The sequence below is a fragment of the Lutra lutra genome, chromosome 4, assembly GCF_902655055.1.
Source record: "Lutra lutra chromosome 4, mLutLut1.2, whole genome shotgun sequence".
Lineage (NCBI taxonomy): Eukaryota > Metazoa > Chordata > Mammalia > Carnivora > Mustelidae > Lutra > Lutra lutra.
In genome coordinates, this window is record NC_062281.1 from 161,117,538 (window position 1) to 161,138,987 (window position 21,450).

Genomic DNA, 21,450 nt, shown 5'->3' on the forward strand with positions numbered 1-21,450 from the left:
CTGCCTCTCTGCCTGCTTGTGATCTCTCTCTTGTCAAATAAATAAATAAAATCTTAAAAAATAATAATAAATAAAAACAAAGATTTATCCATATTGTTATGTGTCACTGGGGTTCATCTGACAGTCATATCATCTTCCATTGTGTGAATATTCCAGTAATTTATCCACTCTGCTGCTCACAGGCATTTGCATTTCCTTTTGGGATTGCTATGAACATTCTTGTACAAATCTTCTGGTGTCCTTCTGATTTATCCCTAGTATTGGAATAACTGGGCTGTAGGGTAAGTAAATGCTCAATTATAGGAGATAATCAACTATTTTCCAAACTAGTTCTTTGCTTTTCCAACCTGAGTCAGTCTGTCCCCAGATGGACTGGTACCCCAGGGGCAGGAGACCCAATCTCTTCTTTTTTTTTTTTTTTTTTAATTTTGTTTTCTTATTCATTATTTGACAGAGAGAGAGATCACAAGTAGACAGAGAGGCAGGCAGAGAGAAGGGAGAAGCAGGCCCCCTGCTGAGCAGAGAGCCTGATGTGGGGCTCTATCCCAGGACCTGAGATCATGACCTGAGCTGAAGGCAGAGGCTTAACCCACTGAGCCACCCAGGCGCCCCCCAATCTCTTCTTGAATTAGCACTGCTTAGCATTCTGTCAGCACCAGGCTGGATACCCGGGAGGCCAAGGGCAGAAACCCAGGGACCCTATGCCTCCCAGCCTCAGCCAGTACTGAGAGTAAATAGCAGGCAGGGGCCACATACCATATATGGAGGCTAATTAGAGTCCTACTCCCTGGAGCTCCATCTTCCTAGTTCCACTCGACTTTGAGTCTGAAAGATCTTTCAGGGCCCTCAGTTACAATACAAATCCCAAGAGGAGACAAGGCTTAACCTTATCCAAAATCCTTCTCAGCTGACACCTCTAATACCAAAACAAGGATTAGCAGGAAAGACATAAAGAACAAAATGCGTAACAGAAAGAGGAAGAGGAGGGATAAAGAAAGTGGGAAGCACCAAGAACATGAGTATTCTAAAATTATGCTCCCTTCTCTGCACAAAGACCAGTTTTTCAGAAAAAAAATTTTTTTAATTAAAAAAAGCAGTATTTTGCAAGTGATCATAAGCAATTTTTAATATCCCTGCCATTGAGGGATTACCTTCCTTATGCTGAGTTACAAAGACAACATAATTAGCATGCAGTCAGCAATGATGTAATATTGCCCCAAACCTTCACATCCGTGGTGGGGGGGCGGCCCTGTGCTGCTGGGGAAGAGCTCTGAGGGATTTGGGGCTGGGCCAAACCACTGGAACCAGAGCTCAGCCACAGATCAGGAATAAAAAAAAAAAGCGTAATATAACAGAAAAAGATATCAGGAGATGCCTGCCTACGTGCTCAGAAAGCAAAAGGAGGAGAGTTCCCGTGAAGGAGGAAGAGGAGTCTCACGGCCCACAGTCCCATCTACCATTCCACCTCCAACAGCTCCCTGGCTACCTGTCAGATAGGAGCTCCAGGAACTCTTGCTACATGAATGAACAGGGCAGAAACACACAGCAGAGGATCACAGCCCTGGGGCGGCAGCAGCTTCCCCAGCCACACGGGGCAGCAGAGCTATGGATCACAGGAGGGCAACTCGGGAGAGCTTTCTTGGTGCATGTAAGCAGATTATCATGATTGGCTTACCATTGAGAGTTGCCAGTTCCTTAAATTAGATCATGGGCCGGCTGAACTACGGAACTAACAGAGGTTTGTTTGGGCCCATCGGTTGCTGAAGACTGATCACACACAGAAGTCACTTCCAGCGTGAGAGGTGCTCTGTAACCAGAGGTCTGCCACCAGGCTGAGTTCCTGCGCGTTGGGCCCTAGGAGTCGGTGCTCAGTAACAGGAGCTGGTACAAATGGCACTAAGAGTACTCGCGCTGACAGGAGGCCCCAACTACAGCCTCAGATCAATGGAGCTTCAACAGTTTTATTGGCTAAATGCTTCTTCCCAAGTCTACAGCTGAAAGTGTAGGCCTGCTCACTGCCTCCTCCCCTAAGCTTTTAATGGAGCAGGAACTTTTAGCACAGGCTTAGAAATGGGGGGGGGGTATAATAAGGGAGTTAGAAACCTGCTCATGCACCACAACTGGACAGCAGGACAGAAAAACTCCTACTTTCTAATGCTGAAAACTGTCTATAGAAAGACTTGAACAGGATGGAGACAGGACCCAGAGTGCATCTTTGTCACTGGTCTCAGTTTCTGGTGCCTCCATGGGAGTATACCCTTTACCTTCCTACACCGGGACTTGGGGAACAGGGTGATGCTATGTCAGTCTACACATTTTGCAAAAGTACATGGGCCCAAAATTGGCCAAGAGGTTTGGGATTACCAGCTCCCCAACCTGACAGGATTGGAAGAAAGAAAATGTGTCCATGAAAAGCTTTCGGAAATGACTCAGGTCTTCCACCTGAACCTTGATGCTGTACTGATTGGCCAGGAACTCTATGGTGCCTTGCACTACATATTCGTTCTGTAAGTGCGAGAGCGAGCAGGTAGAATAGACAACATGGCCTCCTGGCTTGGTGGCAAGCAGTCCAGCCCTGAAACCAGAAACAGAGAAAAGCAGTGACTATTGAGTTTCCCAGAAGCAGAAGGACAACAGGGGGAGCTGGAAGCGTGGATAGCGGAGTCTACTGAGGGACGGGCAGCTGTGTTAGCTTCTCAAGTCCCTTCCACAGAGATACCACCGTAAGAGTCTTTCTCAAAGCAGAGAGCAACCCAGCCTTTCTCCATGGGCTCTCCTCTGGAAGCAATCCCCTGAACTCTGACTCTGGTTACAGTCCAAACTCCTTTTTTTTTTTTTTTTTGAGATTTATTCATTTGTCAGAGAGAGCAAGTGAGCACACTAACAAGGGAAGTGGCAGGCAGAGGGAGAAGTAGGCTTCCCATCAAGCCAGCAACCTGATGTGGCACTCGATCTCAGGACCCTGGGAACATGCCCTGAGCCAAAGGCAGATGCCCAACCGACTGAGCCACCCAGGTGCCCCTATGGTCCAACTCTGATGCTAGCTATACACTGAGCCCTTACCAGCCCTACAGACCCTTGATATTAGTCACTTTTACAAGCTTTCAAGCTTATGCTACTCACTGGGAATGGGACTAGCATGGAGGTAAGGTAACGTAGTGAATTTGTGCAACCCACCCCACGTGTGTCCTACTGCATAGGCTTTTCATGCTCCAAAGGACCCTCCTATCATGTCTGTCTCTTCCAGGTATTCTTCAGTCAGAAGGCCCTTCTGTGGGCGATGGTTGTGGCAAGAACTTCCAATCCCCAAGGTGACCAGCCCCCCGGAGCACTGTGGCACAAAGTCTCGAGTTTCTGTAAATCTGTTACTCACGCGAGCAGCTGCAACTGAAGCATAGGCAACATCTGCCGCTCCTTCTTCCTCGACCGCTGAAAGATATTGTTCTCCTCCTCATGAAGGGAGTGGCGGTCTGTGGTACAGGGCACATCCACCAGCACCTGCCCAGCAGTGGTAAAGGGTACAGTATTAGAGCTCCTTACAGGCTCCCTCCCCTAGGCCCTAGCCCTGAGAGGCTTCCCACAGTGCTCTCTCTGCCCATCCTTCCATTGCAGAGTAACCGACAAAGCTTCTCATTTTCACCTGGTAGACAGCTGTGAAATAATGAGTGGGAAAACAGAATATTTAGGTCTACTCATGGCTGGTCAAAAAGAAAAGCCAATACCCAAATAACTATAATTAAATAACTGATATCGACCTAGAAAGACGTCTTCCCTTTCCTTTCCAAGATTTTATTTTTAAGTAACCACTACCCCCAACATGGGGCTCGAACTTACAAGACTAAGATCAAGAATCCTGTGTTCCAGGGTGCCTGGGTGGCTCAGTGGGTTAAAGCCTCTGCCTTTGGCTCAGTTCATGATCCCAGGGTCCTGGGATCAAGCCCCACATCAGGCTCCCTGCTCAGGGGGAAGCATGCTTCTCCCTCTCCCACTCCCCCGGCTTGTGTTCCCTCTCTATCTCTCTGTCAAATAAATAATAAATAAATAATAAATAAATAATAAATAAATAAAATGCTGTGTTCTATCAACTGAGCCAGCCAGGTGCTCCTAGAAAGAAGTCTTTCATGCTTTAGGGCTCTGTCCTTGCCTCTGTCCTTAGCTATTTGAATGAAACATCCTATTTACAGGTGATAGAATGCCCAGAAGGTAGCTGATAGACTGAATAACAGGATCAGGATTCAAAATTATTTTTTGCTGAAACATCATATCCAATATGGAAAAGCTTTAAAGTAATAAATATAAAATCATTCATGCATTCATTATGAGCCTATACTCTGTGCTAGGCACAAGAGACAAAAACAAAAATTAAGACAAAAGAAAAAGTCCTATATTTACATTTCCAAAAAAACCAGCTATGGAAGACATCTGTGCATTTTAGTTAAGCAGAAACACAGGCAAGAAGCAGGCCTCAGGGTTGCTGGGGGGTTGGTGGGGGAGGGATATGGTGGCTGGGTTATGGACATTGGGGAAGGTATGTGCTATGGTGAGTGCTGTGAAATGTGTAAGCCTGATGATTCACAGACCCGTACCCCTGGGGAAAATAATACATTATAGGTTAATTTAAAAAAAAATAATAATAATAAGCAGGACTCTTAAGCCTAGCCAAGATTCTATAAGCCTTGGTCTTTCAATTTCTTAGAGTGGTTGAACCAGAATGGTGAGAACCGGACAGATTAGATCAATGAGTCAGATGATAACAGAGAGACAATAGCTATATATTTTTATATTTTTAGAAGTATATGTTTAAATAAGTACCTTTAGAATATGCCAATTAGGGGCGCCTGGGTGGCTCAGAGGGTTAAAGCCTCTGCCTTTGGCTCGGGTCATGATCCCAGGGTCCTAGGATCGAGCCCCGCGTCGGGCTCTTTCCTTGGTGGGGAGCCTGCTTCCTCCTCTCTCTCTGCCTGCCTCTCTGCCTACTTGTGATCTCTCTCTGTCCAATAAACAAATAAAATCTTTAAAAAAAAAAAAAAAAAGAATATGCCAATTAAAAGAAAATGCAGGGGCGCCTGGGTGGCTCAGTGGGTTAAGCCGCTGCCTTCAGCTCGGGTCATGATCTCAGGGTCCTGGGATCAAGTCCCGCATCGGGCTCTCTGCTCAGCAGGGAGCCTGCTTCCCTCTCTCTCTCTCTCTGCCTGCCTCTCTGTCTACTTGTGATCTCTCTCTGTCAAGTAAATAAATAAAAAAATCTTAAAAAAAAAATAAAAGAAAATGCAAATAACTTTAAAACAGGAAATGACTTTCAACATCATTCATAATAAGAGAATATAAATTAGATGCTTATCAGTTTGGCAAAACCCAAAACATCTAGTAACACGAGTGGTGGCAGGATTTGAGAATGCGGTACTCTTCCGCATTACCAGTAGAAATGAAGCCAATGTAACCTCCACAGAGAGTGATTTAGTACCCTCTGTCCAACCTTATATGCATATAAATTTATCTAGCAATGATACTTAAAAAGCATAAAACTGAAAAGGATTGAACCCCAGGGTACATTATTAAATGAAAAAACTACAAAGACCAAACAGTGAGAATAATACACCACCACTCCTTTTTTCGAAAATACACACACATTGGGGCACCTGGGTGGCTCAGTCGGTTGGGCATCCGACTTTTGATTTTGGCTCAGGCCATGATCTCAAGGTCGTGAGAATGAGCCCTGCATTAGGTTCCGGGCTGAGTGTGAAATCTGCTTGAGATTCTCTTTCTCCCTCTGCCCCCTGCCCTGCTCACATGCATACATGCATACAAAGTCTAAAAAAAAAAAAAAAAAGAACCACACACATTTGTATTTGTGTATCCACAAAGGATACATCTTAAAGGATACAGAAGAAAATATAAACAATGGTCATCTGTGGGGAGAGGAAGGAGAAGGCCCTGAGACAGGAGTAAAAGTGAAGGATTTCTGAATTTTGCACCATGTGCTATATTAATATTCAAAAATAAATTAGCTTATTCATACTCATTTTAATCAGAGTTTCTGAGCAACCAAGTGAGTTGAGAGTCTACTAACTCTTTTCCCACTCAGTCAGGTTCAACCTCTTTCCTGCTAATTATCTCTAATAAAGATATTACCAACAATTGTGCAGATAGCTGTGTTCTCCCAATCACCCATGGAGAGCGGGCCAGGTCCAGAAATGGCTCTCCATCCTCAAATATGGAGGGCTGGACCCTACCTGCTGAGGGTCTGGAGCTGGAATGGGGAGACCAGATTTGGCTAGATGGATGTCTCAGGTCAGGAATCACTCACCCGATCATAGGTGTCCCCCTCCAGTTCTCCCCACTTCCTGCCATCCCATGAGGTGACTCGAACTCGATTTCTATCCCTGATATCTTGAGGCACATAGCTGTGAAGGACCCTCTGAAGTCTGCCTGTTCGAGAAGTGGACAGATCATTGGCAGCGAGATTGCCTGTGGGAATATAAATTTCAGCATTGTTTTTTCTAATTCTGGAAAAAAATGTCATTGGAACCTTGATAGGGATTGCACTGAATCTTTAAGTGGTTGTGGGTAGTAGGAATAGTTTATACCTGTGAGAATAAAGAAACTCCAAGGCCATGCCCCAACAAAACATCCTACCAGCAATGGTGCTAATGGAGAGTCAGACCAATTCTTGGGCATAGCCAATCAATGCAGACCCCAGAGGCAGAGGCAAGTGGAGTAGAAATATTTATTATGTATATGGCACAGTATTAGACACTCTTGAGTAGGAGCTGCAAAGGCAATCACAAACCCAGGCCAGAAAGGATATGTAAATAAATAAATAAAGCAGACCAAGTATGAATATTTCTAAATAAGTATGCCCTGTCCTGCTTTTCTGAAATGTGTCTCTCTCTTCATCTTGGGCAGATAACTACACATTTACCAAAATTTATTTTCCTCATTCTTTAGTAATAGAACTCCCAATTTTATCTGAGGGAAAGAGGAGCAATGTGCCCTATTTCTCAGCCTCCTTCTATAACTAAGTTAGGACAAAGTTTCGGTCAATGAGTTGTAGGCATAATTATGGTGTGGGACTTATGGGAAGATGTTTAAAAGAAGCTAACATCATTTGGTGTGCCCCTTTTACCACATCTTTTCTTCCTGCCTTGAATCTGAACGTGATAACTAGAGTTCTAGCAGCCATCCTGGACCATGAGGCAATCCTGAGAAGGGAAGCCAGAAATAAAATAGGCTGCAAAAAGAAAGAGGGAGCCCAAGTCCCTGATGACTGTGGAGACTCCATACCAGCCCTGGATTGCCTATGTCCCAGCTCTCTTATATAAGAGAGAAAAACTTTTCTTCTTTAAGCCAGTCATTTTCTATTGTATATGACCAAACCTAATCCTAACTGATTCACCATCTATCTTTCACTTTCCCTTTTGTGACAAACACAAAGTTCAAGAAATAGTTCAATTTGCTCTTGGCTCTCCTGTAAGAAAAAACATTACCGCAAGCTTGATGATAAATGGTGACTGATACCTGGCCTCAGAGTCAAGAAGTGAAAGTCAGAAACAATGGTGAAAAACTAGAGCGCATACCTTATACCTTATGGGAGCGATCACTACCATGAATGAGCTTAGTGTTCCCACAAAGACATAGAGTCTCAATTTTTGAGGGCACTTAAAGAAGTAAAAATTGGATTCTCTGCTCAGGAGGAATTTGCAGAAGGACATGAATGGAGAACAGAAAAGCTGGGTTCCAGTTCTGGCTCTATCTCCAACTCGGATAAAAGTTAAATTATTTACTCTCCTCAGGACTCAACTTCCCCTTCCCTAAAATAGGAGGGCTAAACTAGAGAAACTCCAAGTTTCCTTCTTCCACCGGGATGAAGGACTCCATTTGATAAGGAGTTGGGGTGGGAGCAAGGTGTTGGTAATTTAGTACACCTTAGAAGAGCAACTCTCAATGACTTCTCCTCAGCCCTTCTCCTTCCTCTTAGTGCAAGTTCCTCCTCTTCCAAGTAACCCCCACCTTACTCATTCCCTTTCTCACAGATTCCCACAGCACTCAGGCAGATCAGCACAGCCTGGCACAGAGGCTGGAACCTCCTGCACTGGACTCATTAAACCATATCAACACTATTTCTCCTCTCCCTCTGCACTTCCAGAAGGTAAGATCAAATGTGGTACCTTGCAATCACCCACAGGGCTGACCATGAGGCTGGAAGCCAACCCAAACTGTGCAAGTTGGCTGACAAGAACTGGAAGAGAAGGGGCCAGCACCCCAAAAAAAGCTAGGGCATAAGGCAAGAGGAGCCTGGCTGACCTCCAGCATGAGTGGAAAAACAACAGCCCCCGTCTGGATATTTCTCAGGTCTCCATGGAAAAAACACCATCTTTTAAAGATGGGATGTCAGGGTGCCTGGGTGGCTGAGTGGGTTAAGCCTCTGCCTTCAGCTCAGGCCATGATCTCAGGGTCCTGGGATTGAGCCCCACACAGGGCTCTCTGCTCAGTGGGGAGCCTGCTTCCCCCTCTCTCTCTGCCTGCCTCTCTGCCTACTTGTGATCTCTGTCTGTCAAATAAATAAATAAATAAATAAATAAATAAGTCTTTTAAAATAAATAAATAAATAAAGGTGGGTTGTCAGCCAGTAGACAGCTGAAATGAACACTTCCAGTGCACATGGCCTGGGCTGGGAGCTGCAGTATGAGATGAATAAGACTTGGGCCTGTCGCCAAGGAGTTCATTCTTGAAGAGGGAGAAGATGCATACCAGGTAAAGCTCTGATGCAAGGCTAACAGTGCTAACACTGTTAGCACCCACCGCACGGGAGCATACGGAGACAGGCATCACTTTGCAGAGGTCAGGAGAGAAGACTTCCAGGAGGTGGCACACTTGAGCTGAGGCTTGAAAGCTCAAAGGCTACAGGCAGGCTAGCTGGGATAGGGTAGAGGGTATTCTAGACAGAAAATGGAACATGAACAAAAGATGGAGGCTGACTCAAATAACACGGAGTAGCAGAATGTGGCTGGAGCACATAAAGTCTGGAGAAGAATGACCTAAAGCTATAAAGGGAGGTTGAAGCCAGATCTTACTGCTTTCGTTGACAGATGAAGGAAATGAACTTAATCTCAGAGACGAAAGTAAACAGATACAGAGGAATGAAGGTGTCATGTGTAGATTGATCAGGGCCCTGCTTGAATCTGCCTTCAGAGACCTTGCTCGGCTCAGCAACCTTTCTTGGCCAACTGACAGAGGAAAAGAGGAGAAAACTGCAAACAAAAATACACCACCTTATCAAGCGAGCACTATACCCTCTTTGACCCTGGGACCATAGAGCCCAGCCTATTCGGGAGGTCCCTGGCTGGGTGAGGTAGGGACCCCTCCCACCCCAAGGCACCTGCCCTCTGACTTACGGCAACAGCCAGTCTGAAGCAGTGCTAGTGTCTTTCCCCCGGGCGCTGCACACAGGTCAAGCACAGTGTCGCCGGGCTGTAGGCCAAGGGCCAGGACAGGCAGCAAGGAAGCAGCATCCATCAGATAGTAGTCCATGACACCCAGGCTGCCAAGCCTAGAAGAGAGGAGACCACCTGAGAGTCTAATACCAAGTCAGGAGACCCAGTGGAAGTCAAGTCCACCAAGTCCATGCCCTTAGGGGCTACTGAGTTCTATTCCGCAAAAATTCATTTCTCAGACCCACTCCCTCACTCATTCATCCCCACTGCAGCCAGAGGGACACTGAAAACACAGATCGAGGGGTGTCTCGCTGGCTCAGTCAGTAGAGCATGCAACTCCTGATCTCAGGGTTGTGGAGTTTTTTGTTGTTTTAAGGATTTTATTTATTTGAGAGAGTGCATGCGTTAGGGTGTGGCGGGGAGAAGCAAGGTGGGAGGGAGAGGGACAAGCTGACTGGTGCTGAGTGCGGAGCCAGATGTGGGACCCAATGCCAGGACCCCAAGAAGCCAAGAGCCAGTGGCCCAACCAACTCAGCAACCGAGGTGCTTCCGGGGTTGTCAGTTTGAGCCCCACATGGGTGCAGAGATCACTTAAAAATAAAATCTTAAGGGATGCCTGGGTGGCTCAGTTGGTTAAGCAGCTGCCTTCGGCTCAGGTCATGATCCCAGCGTCCTGGGATCGAGTCCCACATCGGGCTCCTTGCTTGGCGGGGAGCCTGCTTCTCCCTCTGCCTCTGCCTGCCATTCTGTCTGCCTGTGCTCGCTCGCTCTCCTCTCTCTCTGACAAATAAATAAAATCTTGAAAAAAATAAAATAAAATAAAATAAAATCTTAAAAAAAAAAAAAACCAACCCATGGATCAATTCACTCCAATCCAGCCAAGCTAGCCATCTTGCCCTGCCTTAATTAAGCCAGGCACACTGCAGTCTAAGGCTTTTATAGCTGCTCTACTTTCTGCCCGCAAAACTCTTCCCAAACAGCCCTGATTTGATTCCTCATTTTTTTCAGTCTCTCCTCAAAGTTCTCTCCACAAAATTATCTAATCAGAGAGGCACTGGTATTCCCTGACTACTCTACCTAAAAACAGTACCCCTTACTCCCATCACCTCCTATCTCTCTATGTGATAGTACTTTTCTTTGAAGCATTTGTTGTTCACTTTACATGTACAGATGTGTGTGTGTGTGTGTAAGTGTGTGCACTCTCCTCCCTCTCCCTCTTTAGAATGAAGGCAGAGACTTTGTTCACTGTAATAACGCCAGCACATGAAACGCCACCTGGCATATAGGAGGAACTCAGTCTTATTGGATCACATATTAAGACACAAAATGCTTCGTGGGTTTAGAGAAGAAGGCCATCAATTGTGCCTCTCACAGTTACCTGAGTCAGGCCTGATGAAGAAATAGGCCCTCATTAGGTAAAGGAAGGGGAAGAAGGGAGGAAGAAACAAGAGCAATCCAAGAGCAGAAAGAAGAACAAGCAAAGGCATGGAAGGAGGCAAACTCATAGCTCCTTTCAAAAACAATGAGAAATCTGGTGTAGTAGAAATACAAGGTGAAAGAGATTGAAGTTGAAAAACAGATAGAGAAAAAAAAAAAAAGACAAACAGATAGAGGCCAGGTTATAAAAGCCTTAAATCCTATTTTAAGGAGTCTGGACTGTAACGGGCAGGCAATTACCAAAGTCTGTAAAGAAAGTGACATGATCATCTGAATAGAGTTTTAGAAAGCTAGGCAGGCTAGAAAGAACAAATTAGAAATAGACACCAGTGAGAAGGCTGTGATAAGAGTCCAACGCATGAAGACAGGCAGGAACCATATGAGTAGAGACAGAGGGACAACAGATAGCAACCTAATGGTCACAGAACTCCTCACTCCCAGGCCGTTTGTCATAAGCCACTCTCCTGCCTGAGACACAGCTCAGCCACTGGAGACAGATCCAAGGAGACAGAAACCTGCCCTGACAGGAAGGCTCTGGGAGAAAAATGCAACAAGACAAGAGACATAGCACCACTGAGGGTCCACTATAAGAGCTACAGTCCCCAGGCTTGAGGTTGTGACACCTTCACAAGTAAGCTCAGACTATGGTGGGATATTTTAGAAGTCAAATCACACTTGGATTGTCCCTGAAACTGTGTGCCTCATGCCTCACGGAGGAGAATGATAAGAAATCTGAAAAAAGCACAAAATTCCTGTCACACTAGCACAGGTCTAAGAAACCCATTCTTATCAGTTCCTTCCTCTTGGAAGCATCACTCAACCTTTTTTTGGTTCACAGACAATTCTGAAATCTGAAAGCTAAAGTCCCTCTTTCCAAAAACGGGGGGCGGGGGGGGGGGCACAACACTTTTTCAGAAAAACTCAGGAAATTCCTGGACTCCCTAAATACATCTTTGACCTCCTGAGAGATTGGGATTCCCTTGATTTATACGAAACCTATCAAGACAAGAAGGAAACCCAAACCTCTGAGTAGAAGCCAAGCACCTCAGGCAACTTGGTAAACCACAGGTGCTGTGTCCATAGTTCTGCCTAAAACTGATGCCTCCGAACTGATCTCCAATCCTGCCCCAATCTATCTCCCTCCCACCCCAATATACTAACATGATCTTCCTGAAGCATAACTTTGATGAGAAGAATATCAGCAACAAGAGGTACTGTTTGTGAGTGCTATACTGTAGGTGCTGTACTAGTGTCTCAGATCCATCACTTAACTTAGTCCTCACTAGGAACCTGTGAGGCAGAAGAACACAGATTCCAGAGCCAGACTGTCTGGATCTCAAATCCAGCCCAGCTGCTCAACAACTGTGTGTCTTCAGCAAATTATTCAACTTCTCTATGCAGCAATGTCTTCATCTGTAATAAGAGTGCCTACCAGGGGCGCCAGGGTGGCTCAGTGGGTTAAAGCCTCTGCCTTCAGCTCAGATCATAATCCCAGGGTCCTGCGGATGTGGGGATCGAGCCCCACATTGGACTCTCTGTTCAGTGGGGAGCCTGCTTCCTCCTCTCTCTCTGCCTGCCTCTTTGCCTACTCGTGATCTCTGTCAAATAAATAAAATCTTTAAAAAAAAAAAAAAAGGGTGCCTACCAGATAGGATTATTGTGAGGTTTAAAGGAATTAATAGAAGTTAAGTGCTTAGAACAGTAGCCAAAATATGAGCTACAGTATCGGTACCATTATTTTCCAGATGAGTTTCCAGTAAGGAAACCAAGAGTCAGTTATCCAAAGCTACATGTCTAATAAGTGATGAAGGCAAATTCCAAATCTAGGTTTTCCTGACTCCAAAGCCTATGCTTATAATCATTGTACATTATTGCCTTTCCCCTACTCAGAAACCCTTTCCAGTGGTTCTCTAGAACATATCTTGGCAATTTACCACAACATGGACTATAGGGTACATGGTCTGAAGCCATCCAGCCCTGGAAAGTCCAACCATTTAGAAGCAACCCTGGGCCATCAAAATCCCCTTCTCCCAGGCATGTGCACCCCAAAGTTAATAGCGGCAATGTCCACAACAGCCAATCTATGGAAAGAGCCTAGATGACCATCAACAGACAAATGGATACAGAAGATATGGTGTATATATATACAATGGAATATTATGCAGTCATCAAAAAATTGAAATCTTGTCATTTGCAATGACATGAATGGAACTACGCTAAGCAAAATAAATCAATCAGAGAAAGACAGTCATCACATGATCTCACTGATTTGTGAAATTTGAGAAAAGAAGCAGAGGATCATGGGGGAAGAGAGGAAAAAATGAAATGGGAAGAAACCAGAGAGGGAGTCAGACCACAATAGACTCTTAATTGCAGGGAACAAACTGAGGGTTGCTGGAGTGGAGGGTGGTGGGAGGGGTGGGGTGGCTGGGTGATGGATACTGGGGAGGGTATGTGCTATGGTGAGCACTGTAAATTGTGTAAGACTGATGAATTACAGACCTGTACCCCTGAGATAAATAATTCATTATATGTTAATAATAATTTAAAAAATTCCCCTTCTCCCAACCTGTAGGTTCCTAGCATTCAAGATTCCCACACATGTGGGGCACCTGGGTGGCTCCGTGGATTAAAGCCTCTGCCTTCGGCTCAGGTCATGATCCCAGGGTCCTGGGATCGAGTCCCGAATCGGGCTCTCTGCTCAGCAGGGAGCCTGCTTCCTCCTCTCTCTCTGCCTGCCTCTCTGCCTCCTTGTGTTCTCTGTCTGTCAAATAAATTAAAAAAAAAAAAAAAAAAAAGATTCCCACACATGCCCCCCCACCACATACTCTTCTACCCTTACCTCCTAGTTTTCCTAAGCATGCAGCCTTCCCTCAAGCCAGTTGCTAGAACCATTGCAAAAGCTTCCTAATTTACATCCCCATTTCATATGTCATACACGGACTTCCCCCTCTCCAATCAGTTTTCCACACAGCAGCCAGAATTTTAAAAATCCAAATCTGAGTATGTCATTCCCCACCTTAAAACTTTTCATGGCTCCTCCTTTCTTTTAGAGAAAAAGTCCAAAATCCCAAATGGCCTAAAAGACCTACAAAGCCTGGCTTTTGCCAGCTTCTTTTTTTTTTTTTTTAAGATTTTATTTATTTATTTGACAGACAGAGATCACCAGTAGGCAGAGAGGCAGGCAGAGCGGGGTGGGGAAACAGGCTCCCTGCTGAGCAGAGAGCCCAATGCGGGGCTCAATCCCAGGACCCTGGGATCATGACCTGAGCCAAAGGCAGAGGATTTAACCCGCTGAGCCACCCAGGCGCCCCCTTTTGCCAGCTTCTATAGCCTCCCATCCCCATCCCCATGCCACCAGCTTTAATTCCTACTCATTCTCAGGTCTTAGCTTAAATTTCATTTCCTCAGAAAAGATTGGGTTAGAGCTCCTTGTAGCATCTTGTACTTTTTCTTTGGAGCACTTATCACAATTATAAATAATTTCTTAATTGTTGTCTTCCTCACTAGGAAGACAAACTGCTCCAGCTGAGCACTGGATAAGAAGACCAGAAGTCCCCTCACTACCAACCCCTCTGGAACTAACTTTTGTGTCCCTAGGTAAGTCTCACTCATTGTCCTGTATCAGGAGGTTACTTGTCCTCACCTGGATGGGTGGCTATGAGGGCAAAATGAGAAGGCAGTTGTAAAAAAATACAGATTTTAACTGCAGAGGGTATAGTAAGTGTGCAAGTTAGAGATGGCTGTCTTCCATAGGGTGCAGCAGAGCAGGTTCTGGGGTCAAACTGCCTAGGTCTAAGCACGAGCTGTACCAACCTGCTATCTCAGGGATAGCAAGCAAGTGCCTTAACTTCTCTGCACCTGTCTCCTCAAATGGAAAAGAGAAATAATATTACCTACCTCAGAGGGCTGCTGGCAGAACAAAAGGAGATAATGCACATACAACACTTAGAGAAACACCTAGCATATATAAGCACTCAATAAATATCAGCAATATTATGATCCTTAGGAAACAGGACAAGAGTTGGGTCTCTTTCTGTCGACTTCCAGCACACTCAGGACAGCCCCAGATCCTACCTGGCGGGAGGGAACCGACTGACATCCCCTCTGGCAAAAGTGAAGCATCGAAGGTTCGGGCTGTAGGCCCCAGAGGCTGGAGTTGGAGTTTGGTCACCCTGAGGCTCCAGCTCCCCGTGGGAGATGGCTTCCTTCACAAAGTCCCTGGCCCTCAGTTGCTCCAGCTCATCACTCACATGATCCCAGGCGGCAAAGTTATTGACCAGTGCACCGTACTTCTGCTCTGAAAGGAGACTGACCCGGATGGATGGCCAGAGATCACCAAATTGCACACTGTAGGTCATGTCAAAATTCTGCAGAGCCAGTTGAGTGGCAGGAAATTTGGGCTCTGTGGCAGCCTGAAAGAAAAAGAACGGGCTTATTGATCTTCCAGACTTGCCTCTCCCCTACCACCTGACCACACCAATAGCTCAGAGCCCTGCAGCAAACACGGATCCAGCCACTGCCCACTCCTGTGTTTGCATCCTGCCTCTGCCGTCCAGAAAAGAAGTATGAAAGAGAAAAGGATTAGGGAGCAGGCCTTTCTATCTCAGGCTGTGAGAAAGCAAGCTGCAGCTCTCACAACAGCATATATGCGGGTGGGTCACCAAGAAAGGGGGAATCCTTGAGGCCTGGGAGTAAGAACTAAAGAGAATGGGAGCTCTGGAGAGGACTCTTGAAAAGAGCCTAGAGAAGACTGGAAGAAACTATGAAGGCCCTGGGGGAAGCCTCAGCCTTAAAAACAAAAGATGCTTTCTTTCTGAACAGCCGTTTCCATTCTCTAAAGCACTTTCTTGTCTCCTAGCTTATGTGAGCTCCAAAAAAGGCAGACAGCTCAGTGGGATACAAAAGATATCAACCTTCCACATTTGATGGAGAGAGAAAGGTAACTTACCTAAGGTCATGAGGTGACTGACACCATAATGCTGAGAATCACAGGGTTGAGGGTCATTTGGGGAGAGTTCCTAGAGCCTAGGAAGGTGGGACAAGAACTCCTAGAAACCCTGTGGTGTAAACCAAAATGGGGACTTCTATGGGGGGAGCAGAGAGAGACGGGATTTGGGCTTGCAGAGCATAAACACAGATTAAAAGGAAAATGAAGACGTCATCTGAGGGGTCGTCAGTTCTGTCCACGTTGCCACAGCCGGGACCCTCACTTGGGCTATTACTAGTCCTCTTGGGCTAGTCCTATTACTGTCTGTTCATTTCGCTCTGGTCCGCATTTTGGTTTGGGCAGAAATCTTCCTCTGGCCCTCATTTCTTGTTACGGTGGGGACTCTTGTTCCGACCATGACTTTTGGCAGGGCGAGGACTCTTGCTCCGGCTCCTGCTCTGGTGGGGACTTTTGCTGCGGCCCCGCCTTTTGCCGTGGTGAGGACTCTTATTTCCACTCTGACTTTTGTCATGGAGGGTACTTTTGCCCATGCCCTGGCCTTTGCTCCGTTGAGAACTCTCACTCTGGCCCTGATTTCCACTACATTGAAGACCCTCGCTCTTATCCTGACTTGGGCTTTGGTGGGGACTACTGCTCGGGCTCCGACTTCTCTTGCTAGTGGGACTCCCGTTCCGGCTCTGACTTCTTTGAGGACGGAGACTCTTGCTTTGACTTCGACTTCTTCTGGTATGGTGGGTATTCTCAGCCTGGCTCCGATTTCTGCCTTGGTGGGTATTTTTGCTCTGGTTGTCACTACTCTGGCACTCACTGATAACAATAGCTGAACTACAGCTGAGATCAGTGCTACAGCTGGAAGTCTTCGTCGAAGGCAAAGGACAGCTATAGGGAACCTTGGGGGGCTCTTTGCAGCAGCCTCGAGGAGCCACAGAGTAGACATGGAGGCCACAGGGCATAGTATCACAGGCCATAGGATGGCCCCGGGCTTGGGGGGCAATGGGTAAACTTTGAGGATCAAAGGGTGTTCGCAATGGGATAAAAGAATAGATGTGGGTGGAACAGGGAGGTGGCACAGGCTGGCGATGAGGTTGGGGTGGGCCCCTGGGAGCGCTAAAGGTGCCACAGGGGGGCACCATGGTCAGTTTATGATACTGAGGGGGACCAAGGAGTGGGCAAGGATCAGAGGTCGGGGGAACCACAGAATATATATGGGTACTACACGGGGGTCCTACAGGAAGTCCGCAGGAGGTGCTCTGAACGCAACTACTGGGTGGGACGGGACAAAAAGGAAGGCGAAGGGGAAGACAAGTGGGGAGAACAGGTTTAAGAGTTCTAGGGATCACAGTAGGTAAGGGAGTTCCTTGGGGAAGTTCTTTAGGGCAGGGATTTGAGCAAGTGGTAAAGGATGTCACCGTACAAGAAGGACCAGAAGGGTAGGAGGGAGGTGGAGGAGAGGCACAGGCCTTAGGGGGTCTGGGGAGGTCAAGAGTAGTGTGCTGGAGAGGGATGATCAGGGAGCGACATCTGTGGAGAGCACGTGGCTGTTTTAACTCTGCGGATTTGGGGGACTTCACTTGTGGGCTAGCTGGGGTAGGAAGAGGGGGTTCATTATAGCTTCTGCGGGGGGGTGACTGGGGTGGAGATATAAACTGGTTGCTCAGGGGTGAAGGGAAGGAGAAGACAGAATAAGGACAATGAGAGGACAGGGAAAGAGGCGGTTCCTTGGGGCAGGGAGGACAAGAAATCGCGGTGACTGGCTCTACAAAGAGGCAAGAGTTCCCACCAGTCTCCCAGGTGAAAATGGACTCAAAGCAAGGCTTCACGGGAGCCTGGGACTGAGGTGAGCAAGGAGAACAAGTACTCCGAGCAGGCAGGTGGAGGGCACAACATGGGCTCCCAGGGGCAGGTATGTGGGTCTCTTGAGAAATATGGGAATAGTGAAAAGAGCCCTCCTGAGGTGAGCTGGGAGAGCCAGATGTGCCTGCCTGAGAAGAAAGTGGGGAGCCACAGCAATTTTTCCCAAGGGGCAGGTCAAGCTGTGGTTTAGGTTCACAAGGGTCTGGAGGCTTAAGGAGGCTATGGCAAAAGCTGTCAGTGAGTGGGGAAGATGTTGGGGAAGGTGGAGGGTCATTATAACTTCTGCCTGAAGACCAGGGACAGAGCAGAGAGGAGATCACGGGCCCAGTTTCCAAAACCCTGTGAGAAAGGGGTGGGGAAACTACAGATCTAATTTCCACCGCCCGGTGAGCAAGAGGAGGTGAAATAACGAGGGCAGTTCCCAGGGGCCTATGAGTAAGAGTAGGTGAAGTGATGGGGCAAGTTCCCTGGGACCCAGGAGTAATGGAAGATGAAATCATGTGGCCAGTTTCCAAAGGCCCGTGAGGGAGCATAGGAGAAGTCACGGGAGTGGTTCTCACCGGCCGATGAGCAAGAGAAGGGGAAGTCCCCGGGCTAGTTACCAGGGCTGAAGGGTATCCACCACAATAACAAAGGTAAGTCTGCTGGTCAATGCAAGGGCTTCGGGGACAGGGACGCGGTATTCTCGGGGGACTGATCCAGCTGCAATAAGGGCTCCGTGGACGAACAGGGGGTGACCCCAGAAGGCTGAACCGATCAAAACAAGGGCTCGAAGGGGGCGAACACGAGAGGATAGGCTCGCGGCAGAAAGGCCTTCCAAGGAGTGGAGAACAGGGTTCAAAAGAACATCTCCTGGGGCGCAGGGGAGGCTGTGGAGGTGGGGAGGGAGGCGGTGGGGCTGGGGAGGGAATCAGTGGGGGTAGGGAGGGGGGCGTGGCGATTAGGGAAGAAATTCCAGGCCTACAGGTGAGGCCACAGAATGGGTCTCTGGAGAAGTTAGGAGAGTCCAGGGGGAGAGGGGAGTCGCTGCACGCTTTGCCTGGGTTTGGGGAAAGGCCAGGAGCGTGGTCAGGGTGATCACTGTAACCTTTCCTGGGCGCGAGAGGCAGCTCGAGGGTGAGGATGGGGTTGAATCCTTTCCCGGAGGGCGGCGGAGACCCAGCAAGGTAGGGGCTGTCGCTAAAACATTTTTCGAGAGGTGAGGGCGGCCGGGCTGAAAGTTCTAAGAGGAAAGGCGGAGAAGAGGTCATGGAGGGAGGGAGATAGAGGGGAACGGGGTAGGGAGGGAGGGGAGAGGGAGGGGAGAGGGAGGAGGGGAAGTGGAAGGGGTAGTTGGGACCAAGGGGAAGATAACCAAGAGCCGGGGAACAAGGGGCGGTGACATAACTGAAAGAATGTGGGCGGTGGTGATGACGTAACTTAGAGGGGCGGAGTCGGGAGGGCTCATACAGTACGCGAGCGACCACCCAAGCCTTGTGACGAAACAAAAGGGCGGATAGAAGCGAAAACGTGACAGACGTGAAAGGGAGGAGCCTAGTGACCCCCCCCCTGAGGGGCGGGGAAAAGAGGCCGAAGGCGTTCCAGCGGCGCCGGAGTTGCGAATCAGACCGAGGGCTGGAAGTGCGGGGCTGAACAAGTTTCCCGGCAAAAGGCCGCTGTCGCTGTTCCCTCCTGGGCCAACGGCCGGACCTTACCCATTTCTTCTTATGTCGATGTCTCCGCGGGACGGTGGCGAGGTGTGCACGCTTCAGCACGTCCCGAGCGCTTCTCACAACCAGCGCAGCCATATCAGCGTGCGCTGCCGAGTAATTCCGACCGGAACCGCGACTGGCGGACTCGCGGGTTCCGGAGAGATGGTGGCGCCAATCCGGGCGAAAAGAGGAGGGAACTGCGGGGGTCTCTCTTCCGGGACTCAGCCCACCTTTGTAAAACAGGTGCAAACCCCGCCCCGCCAGGAATCTGTGGGTGTTGGGAAAGAGCAACTGCTGGCACAGAAAGAGATGCCTCTGGGGGCGCCTGGGTGGCTCAGTGGGTTAAAGCCTCTGCCTTCGGCTCAGGCCCAGGTATCGAGCCCCGCATCGGGCTCTCTGCTCAGCGGGGAGCCTACTTCCTCCTCTCTCTCTGCCTGCCTCTCTGCCTACTTGTGATCTCTGTCTGTCAAATAAATAAATAAAAATCTTAAAAAAAAAAAAAAAAGCGGGGGCGCCTGGGTGGCTCAGCGGGTTAAAGCCTCTGCCTTCAGCTCAGGTCATGATCCCAGGGTCCTGGGATCGAGTCCCACATCGGGCTCTCTGCTCGGAGGGGAGCCTGCTTCCTCCTCTCTCTCTGCTTTCCTCTCTGCCTACTTGTGATCTCTGTCTGTCCAAATAAAATATTTTAAAAAGAAAGAAAGGAAGAAAGAAATGGCTTTGCCTGGATGCCTGGAGCATGGGGAGAGACTCCGTAAAGGCCTCTAATCCAGTTGGGGGATAGGAGAGGACTAGGAGCTGGCAGTTGAGTATTGAAAGAGTTAGCCAGGCAAAAAGGGGCGGGAAGGACCTTCCAACCAGAAGTTGCACGGAGAAAGAGTCTAAGGTGGAGAAAAACGAGGACAGATTTGTGGGCTGAGGCGGATTTATAGAGAAGCTAACTAAGCTTGAAGTTTCAGAACCTGTCATTTGCAATGCGCCTTCCAAGGCCCTGTCCTTAATATTGTTTTTCTTAAAGAGGGCCCTCGAATTGTGTAAGCTGTAAGCGCCACAAAAGTTGACTCCACCATAGGGAGCCAATTAGAAGGGCAGGATATGATCAAATAGGTGTTTTGTTTTTTTTTTTTTAATGATCATCTGGGAGGTTACCGGTTCGTGAATATACCGAAGGGCTGGGAAAGAGCATGGAAGCCCCGTGTCCTTTCCCTATCTATACCTTGCACTGTGCATCCCTTCCATCCGACTGCCCTAAGTTATGTTGGTTAATAATAAACCAGTGATCTAGTGAGAAATGGGTCTCCTGAGATCTATAAGCCCCTCCAGCAAGTTGCTAGAGCCCAAGGAGGGGGTCGTGGGGACCTCTGATCTCTAGGTACTGAGTCAGAAGTACAGATGCTAGCTGTCAGCCAGTGGAGCTTAAATATTCAAAAGTAATCAGCCACTATCTCAAACTCATCAAAGAGTCATACCGCTTTCAGAAGGCAGGAAATTTGGGTACATTTTTACTGGAGTTACAGGAGTGATGAAGCCAAGTGTGAATTTTAAGACAGCAATCTCTTCGGTGCCATAGAAAATGAGAAGTAGTGAAGAACCCTTGTAGCACTTGAGCTTTTCCAGTATTTTATGGATTGTGAAATGTCAAAGCTACATATGAATGAGGGAATGTTTAACCTTTGCTCAAACTGTATTACTCTTTTTTTTTTTTTTTTTTGAGATTTTATTTATTTGGGGGCACCTGGGTGGCTCAGTTGGTTAAGCGACTGCCTTTTTGGCTCAGGTCATGATCCTGGAGTCCTGGGATGGAATCCCCCATTGGGCTCCCTGCTCATCGGGGAGTCTGCTTCTCCCTCTGGCCCTCTCCCTTCTTGTGCTCTCTCTCTCTCAAATAAATAAATAAAATCTTTTTTTTAAGATTTTATTTATTTATTTGACAGACAGAAATCACAAGTAGGCAGAGAGAGAGAGAGGCAAGCAAGCTCCCCGCTGAGCAGAGAGCCCGACATGGGGCTCGATCCCAGGACCCTGGGATCATGACCTGAGCCGAAGGCAGAGGCTTTAACCCACTGAGCCACCCAGGCGCCCCAAT

The 21,450-nt window shown here is 47.7% G+C and overlaps 2 protein-coding genes across 3 annotated transcripts; both read right to left on the minus strand.

Moving 5' to 3' along the window:
- Positions 1–1,055: 1,055 nt before the first annotated feature.
- On the minus strand, positions 1,056–19,515 carry NSUN4 (NOP2/Sun RNA methyltransferase 4). Of its 2 annotated transcripts, none has more exons than XM_047726066.1 (6): positions 19,371–19,515; positions 14,949–15,286; positions 9,396–9,550; positions 6,308–6,468; positions 3,374–3,498; positions 1,056–2,575 (listed from the first exon to the last, which is right to left on the minus strand). In XM_047726066.1, the coding sequence occupies exons 1-6, from the start codon at positions 19,461–19,463 to the stop codon at positions 2,299–2,301; spliced, it is 1,149 nt and encodes a 382-aa protein (XP_047582022.1). In that variant the 5' UTR covers positions 19,464–19,515; the 3' UTR covers positions 1,056–2,298. The 2 variants fall into 2 exon arrangements, with proteins under 2 accessions (XP_047582022.1, XP_047582021.1); XM_047726065.1 differs by lacking the exon at positions 19,371–19,515 and adding an exon at positions 15,823–15,941.
- On the minus strand, positions 16,170–18,992 carry LOC125097892 (sperm head and tail associated protein-like). Its single transcript, XM_047726060.1, has one exon. It carries the CDS (start codon positions 18,924–18,926, stop codon positions 16,182–16,184), a length of 2,745 nt encoding a protein of 914 aa, XP_047582016.1. The 5' UTR covers positions 18,927–18,992; the 3' UTR covers positions 16,170–16,181.
- Positions 19,516–21,450: the final 1,935 nt, after the last annotated feature.

Excerpts from the sequence above, each read along its gene's own strand:
- NSUN4 (XM_047726066.1), bottom strand. The coding sequence starts at position 19,463 with ATGGCTGCGCTGGTTGTGAGAAGCGCTCGGGACGTGCTGAAGCGTGCA. Across the intron at positions 6,469-9,395 it reads GCTTCAGACTGGCTGTTGCC|GCAATCTCGCTGCCAATGAT; the intron begins GTAAGTCAGAGG and ends ATATTCCCACAG. Across the intron at positions 3,499-6,307 it reads AGGGGGACACCTATGATCGG|GTGCTGGTGGATGTGCCCTG; the intron begins GTGAGTGATTCC and ends ACTGCTGGGCAG.
- LOC125097892 (XM_047726060.1), bottom strand. The coding sequence starts at position 18,926 with ATGACCTCTTCTCCGCCTTTCCTCTTAGAACTTTCAGCCCGGCCGCCC.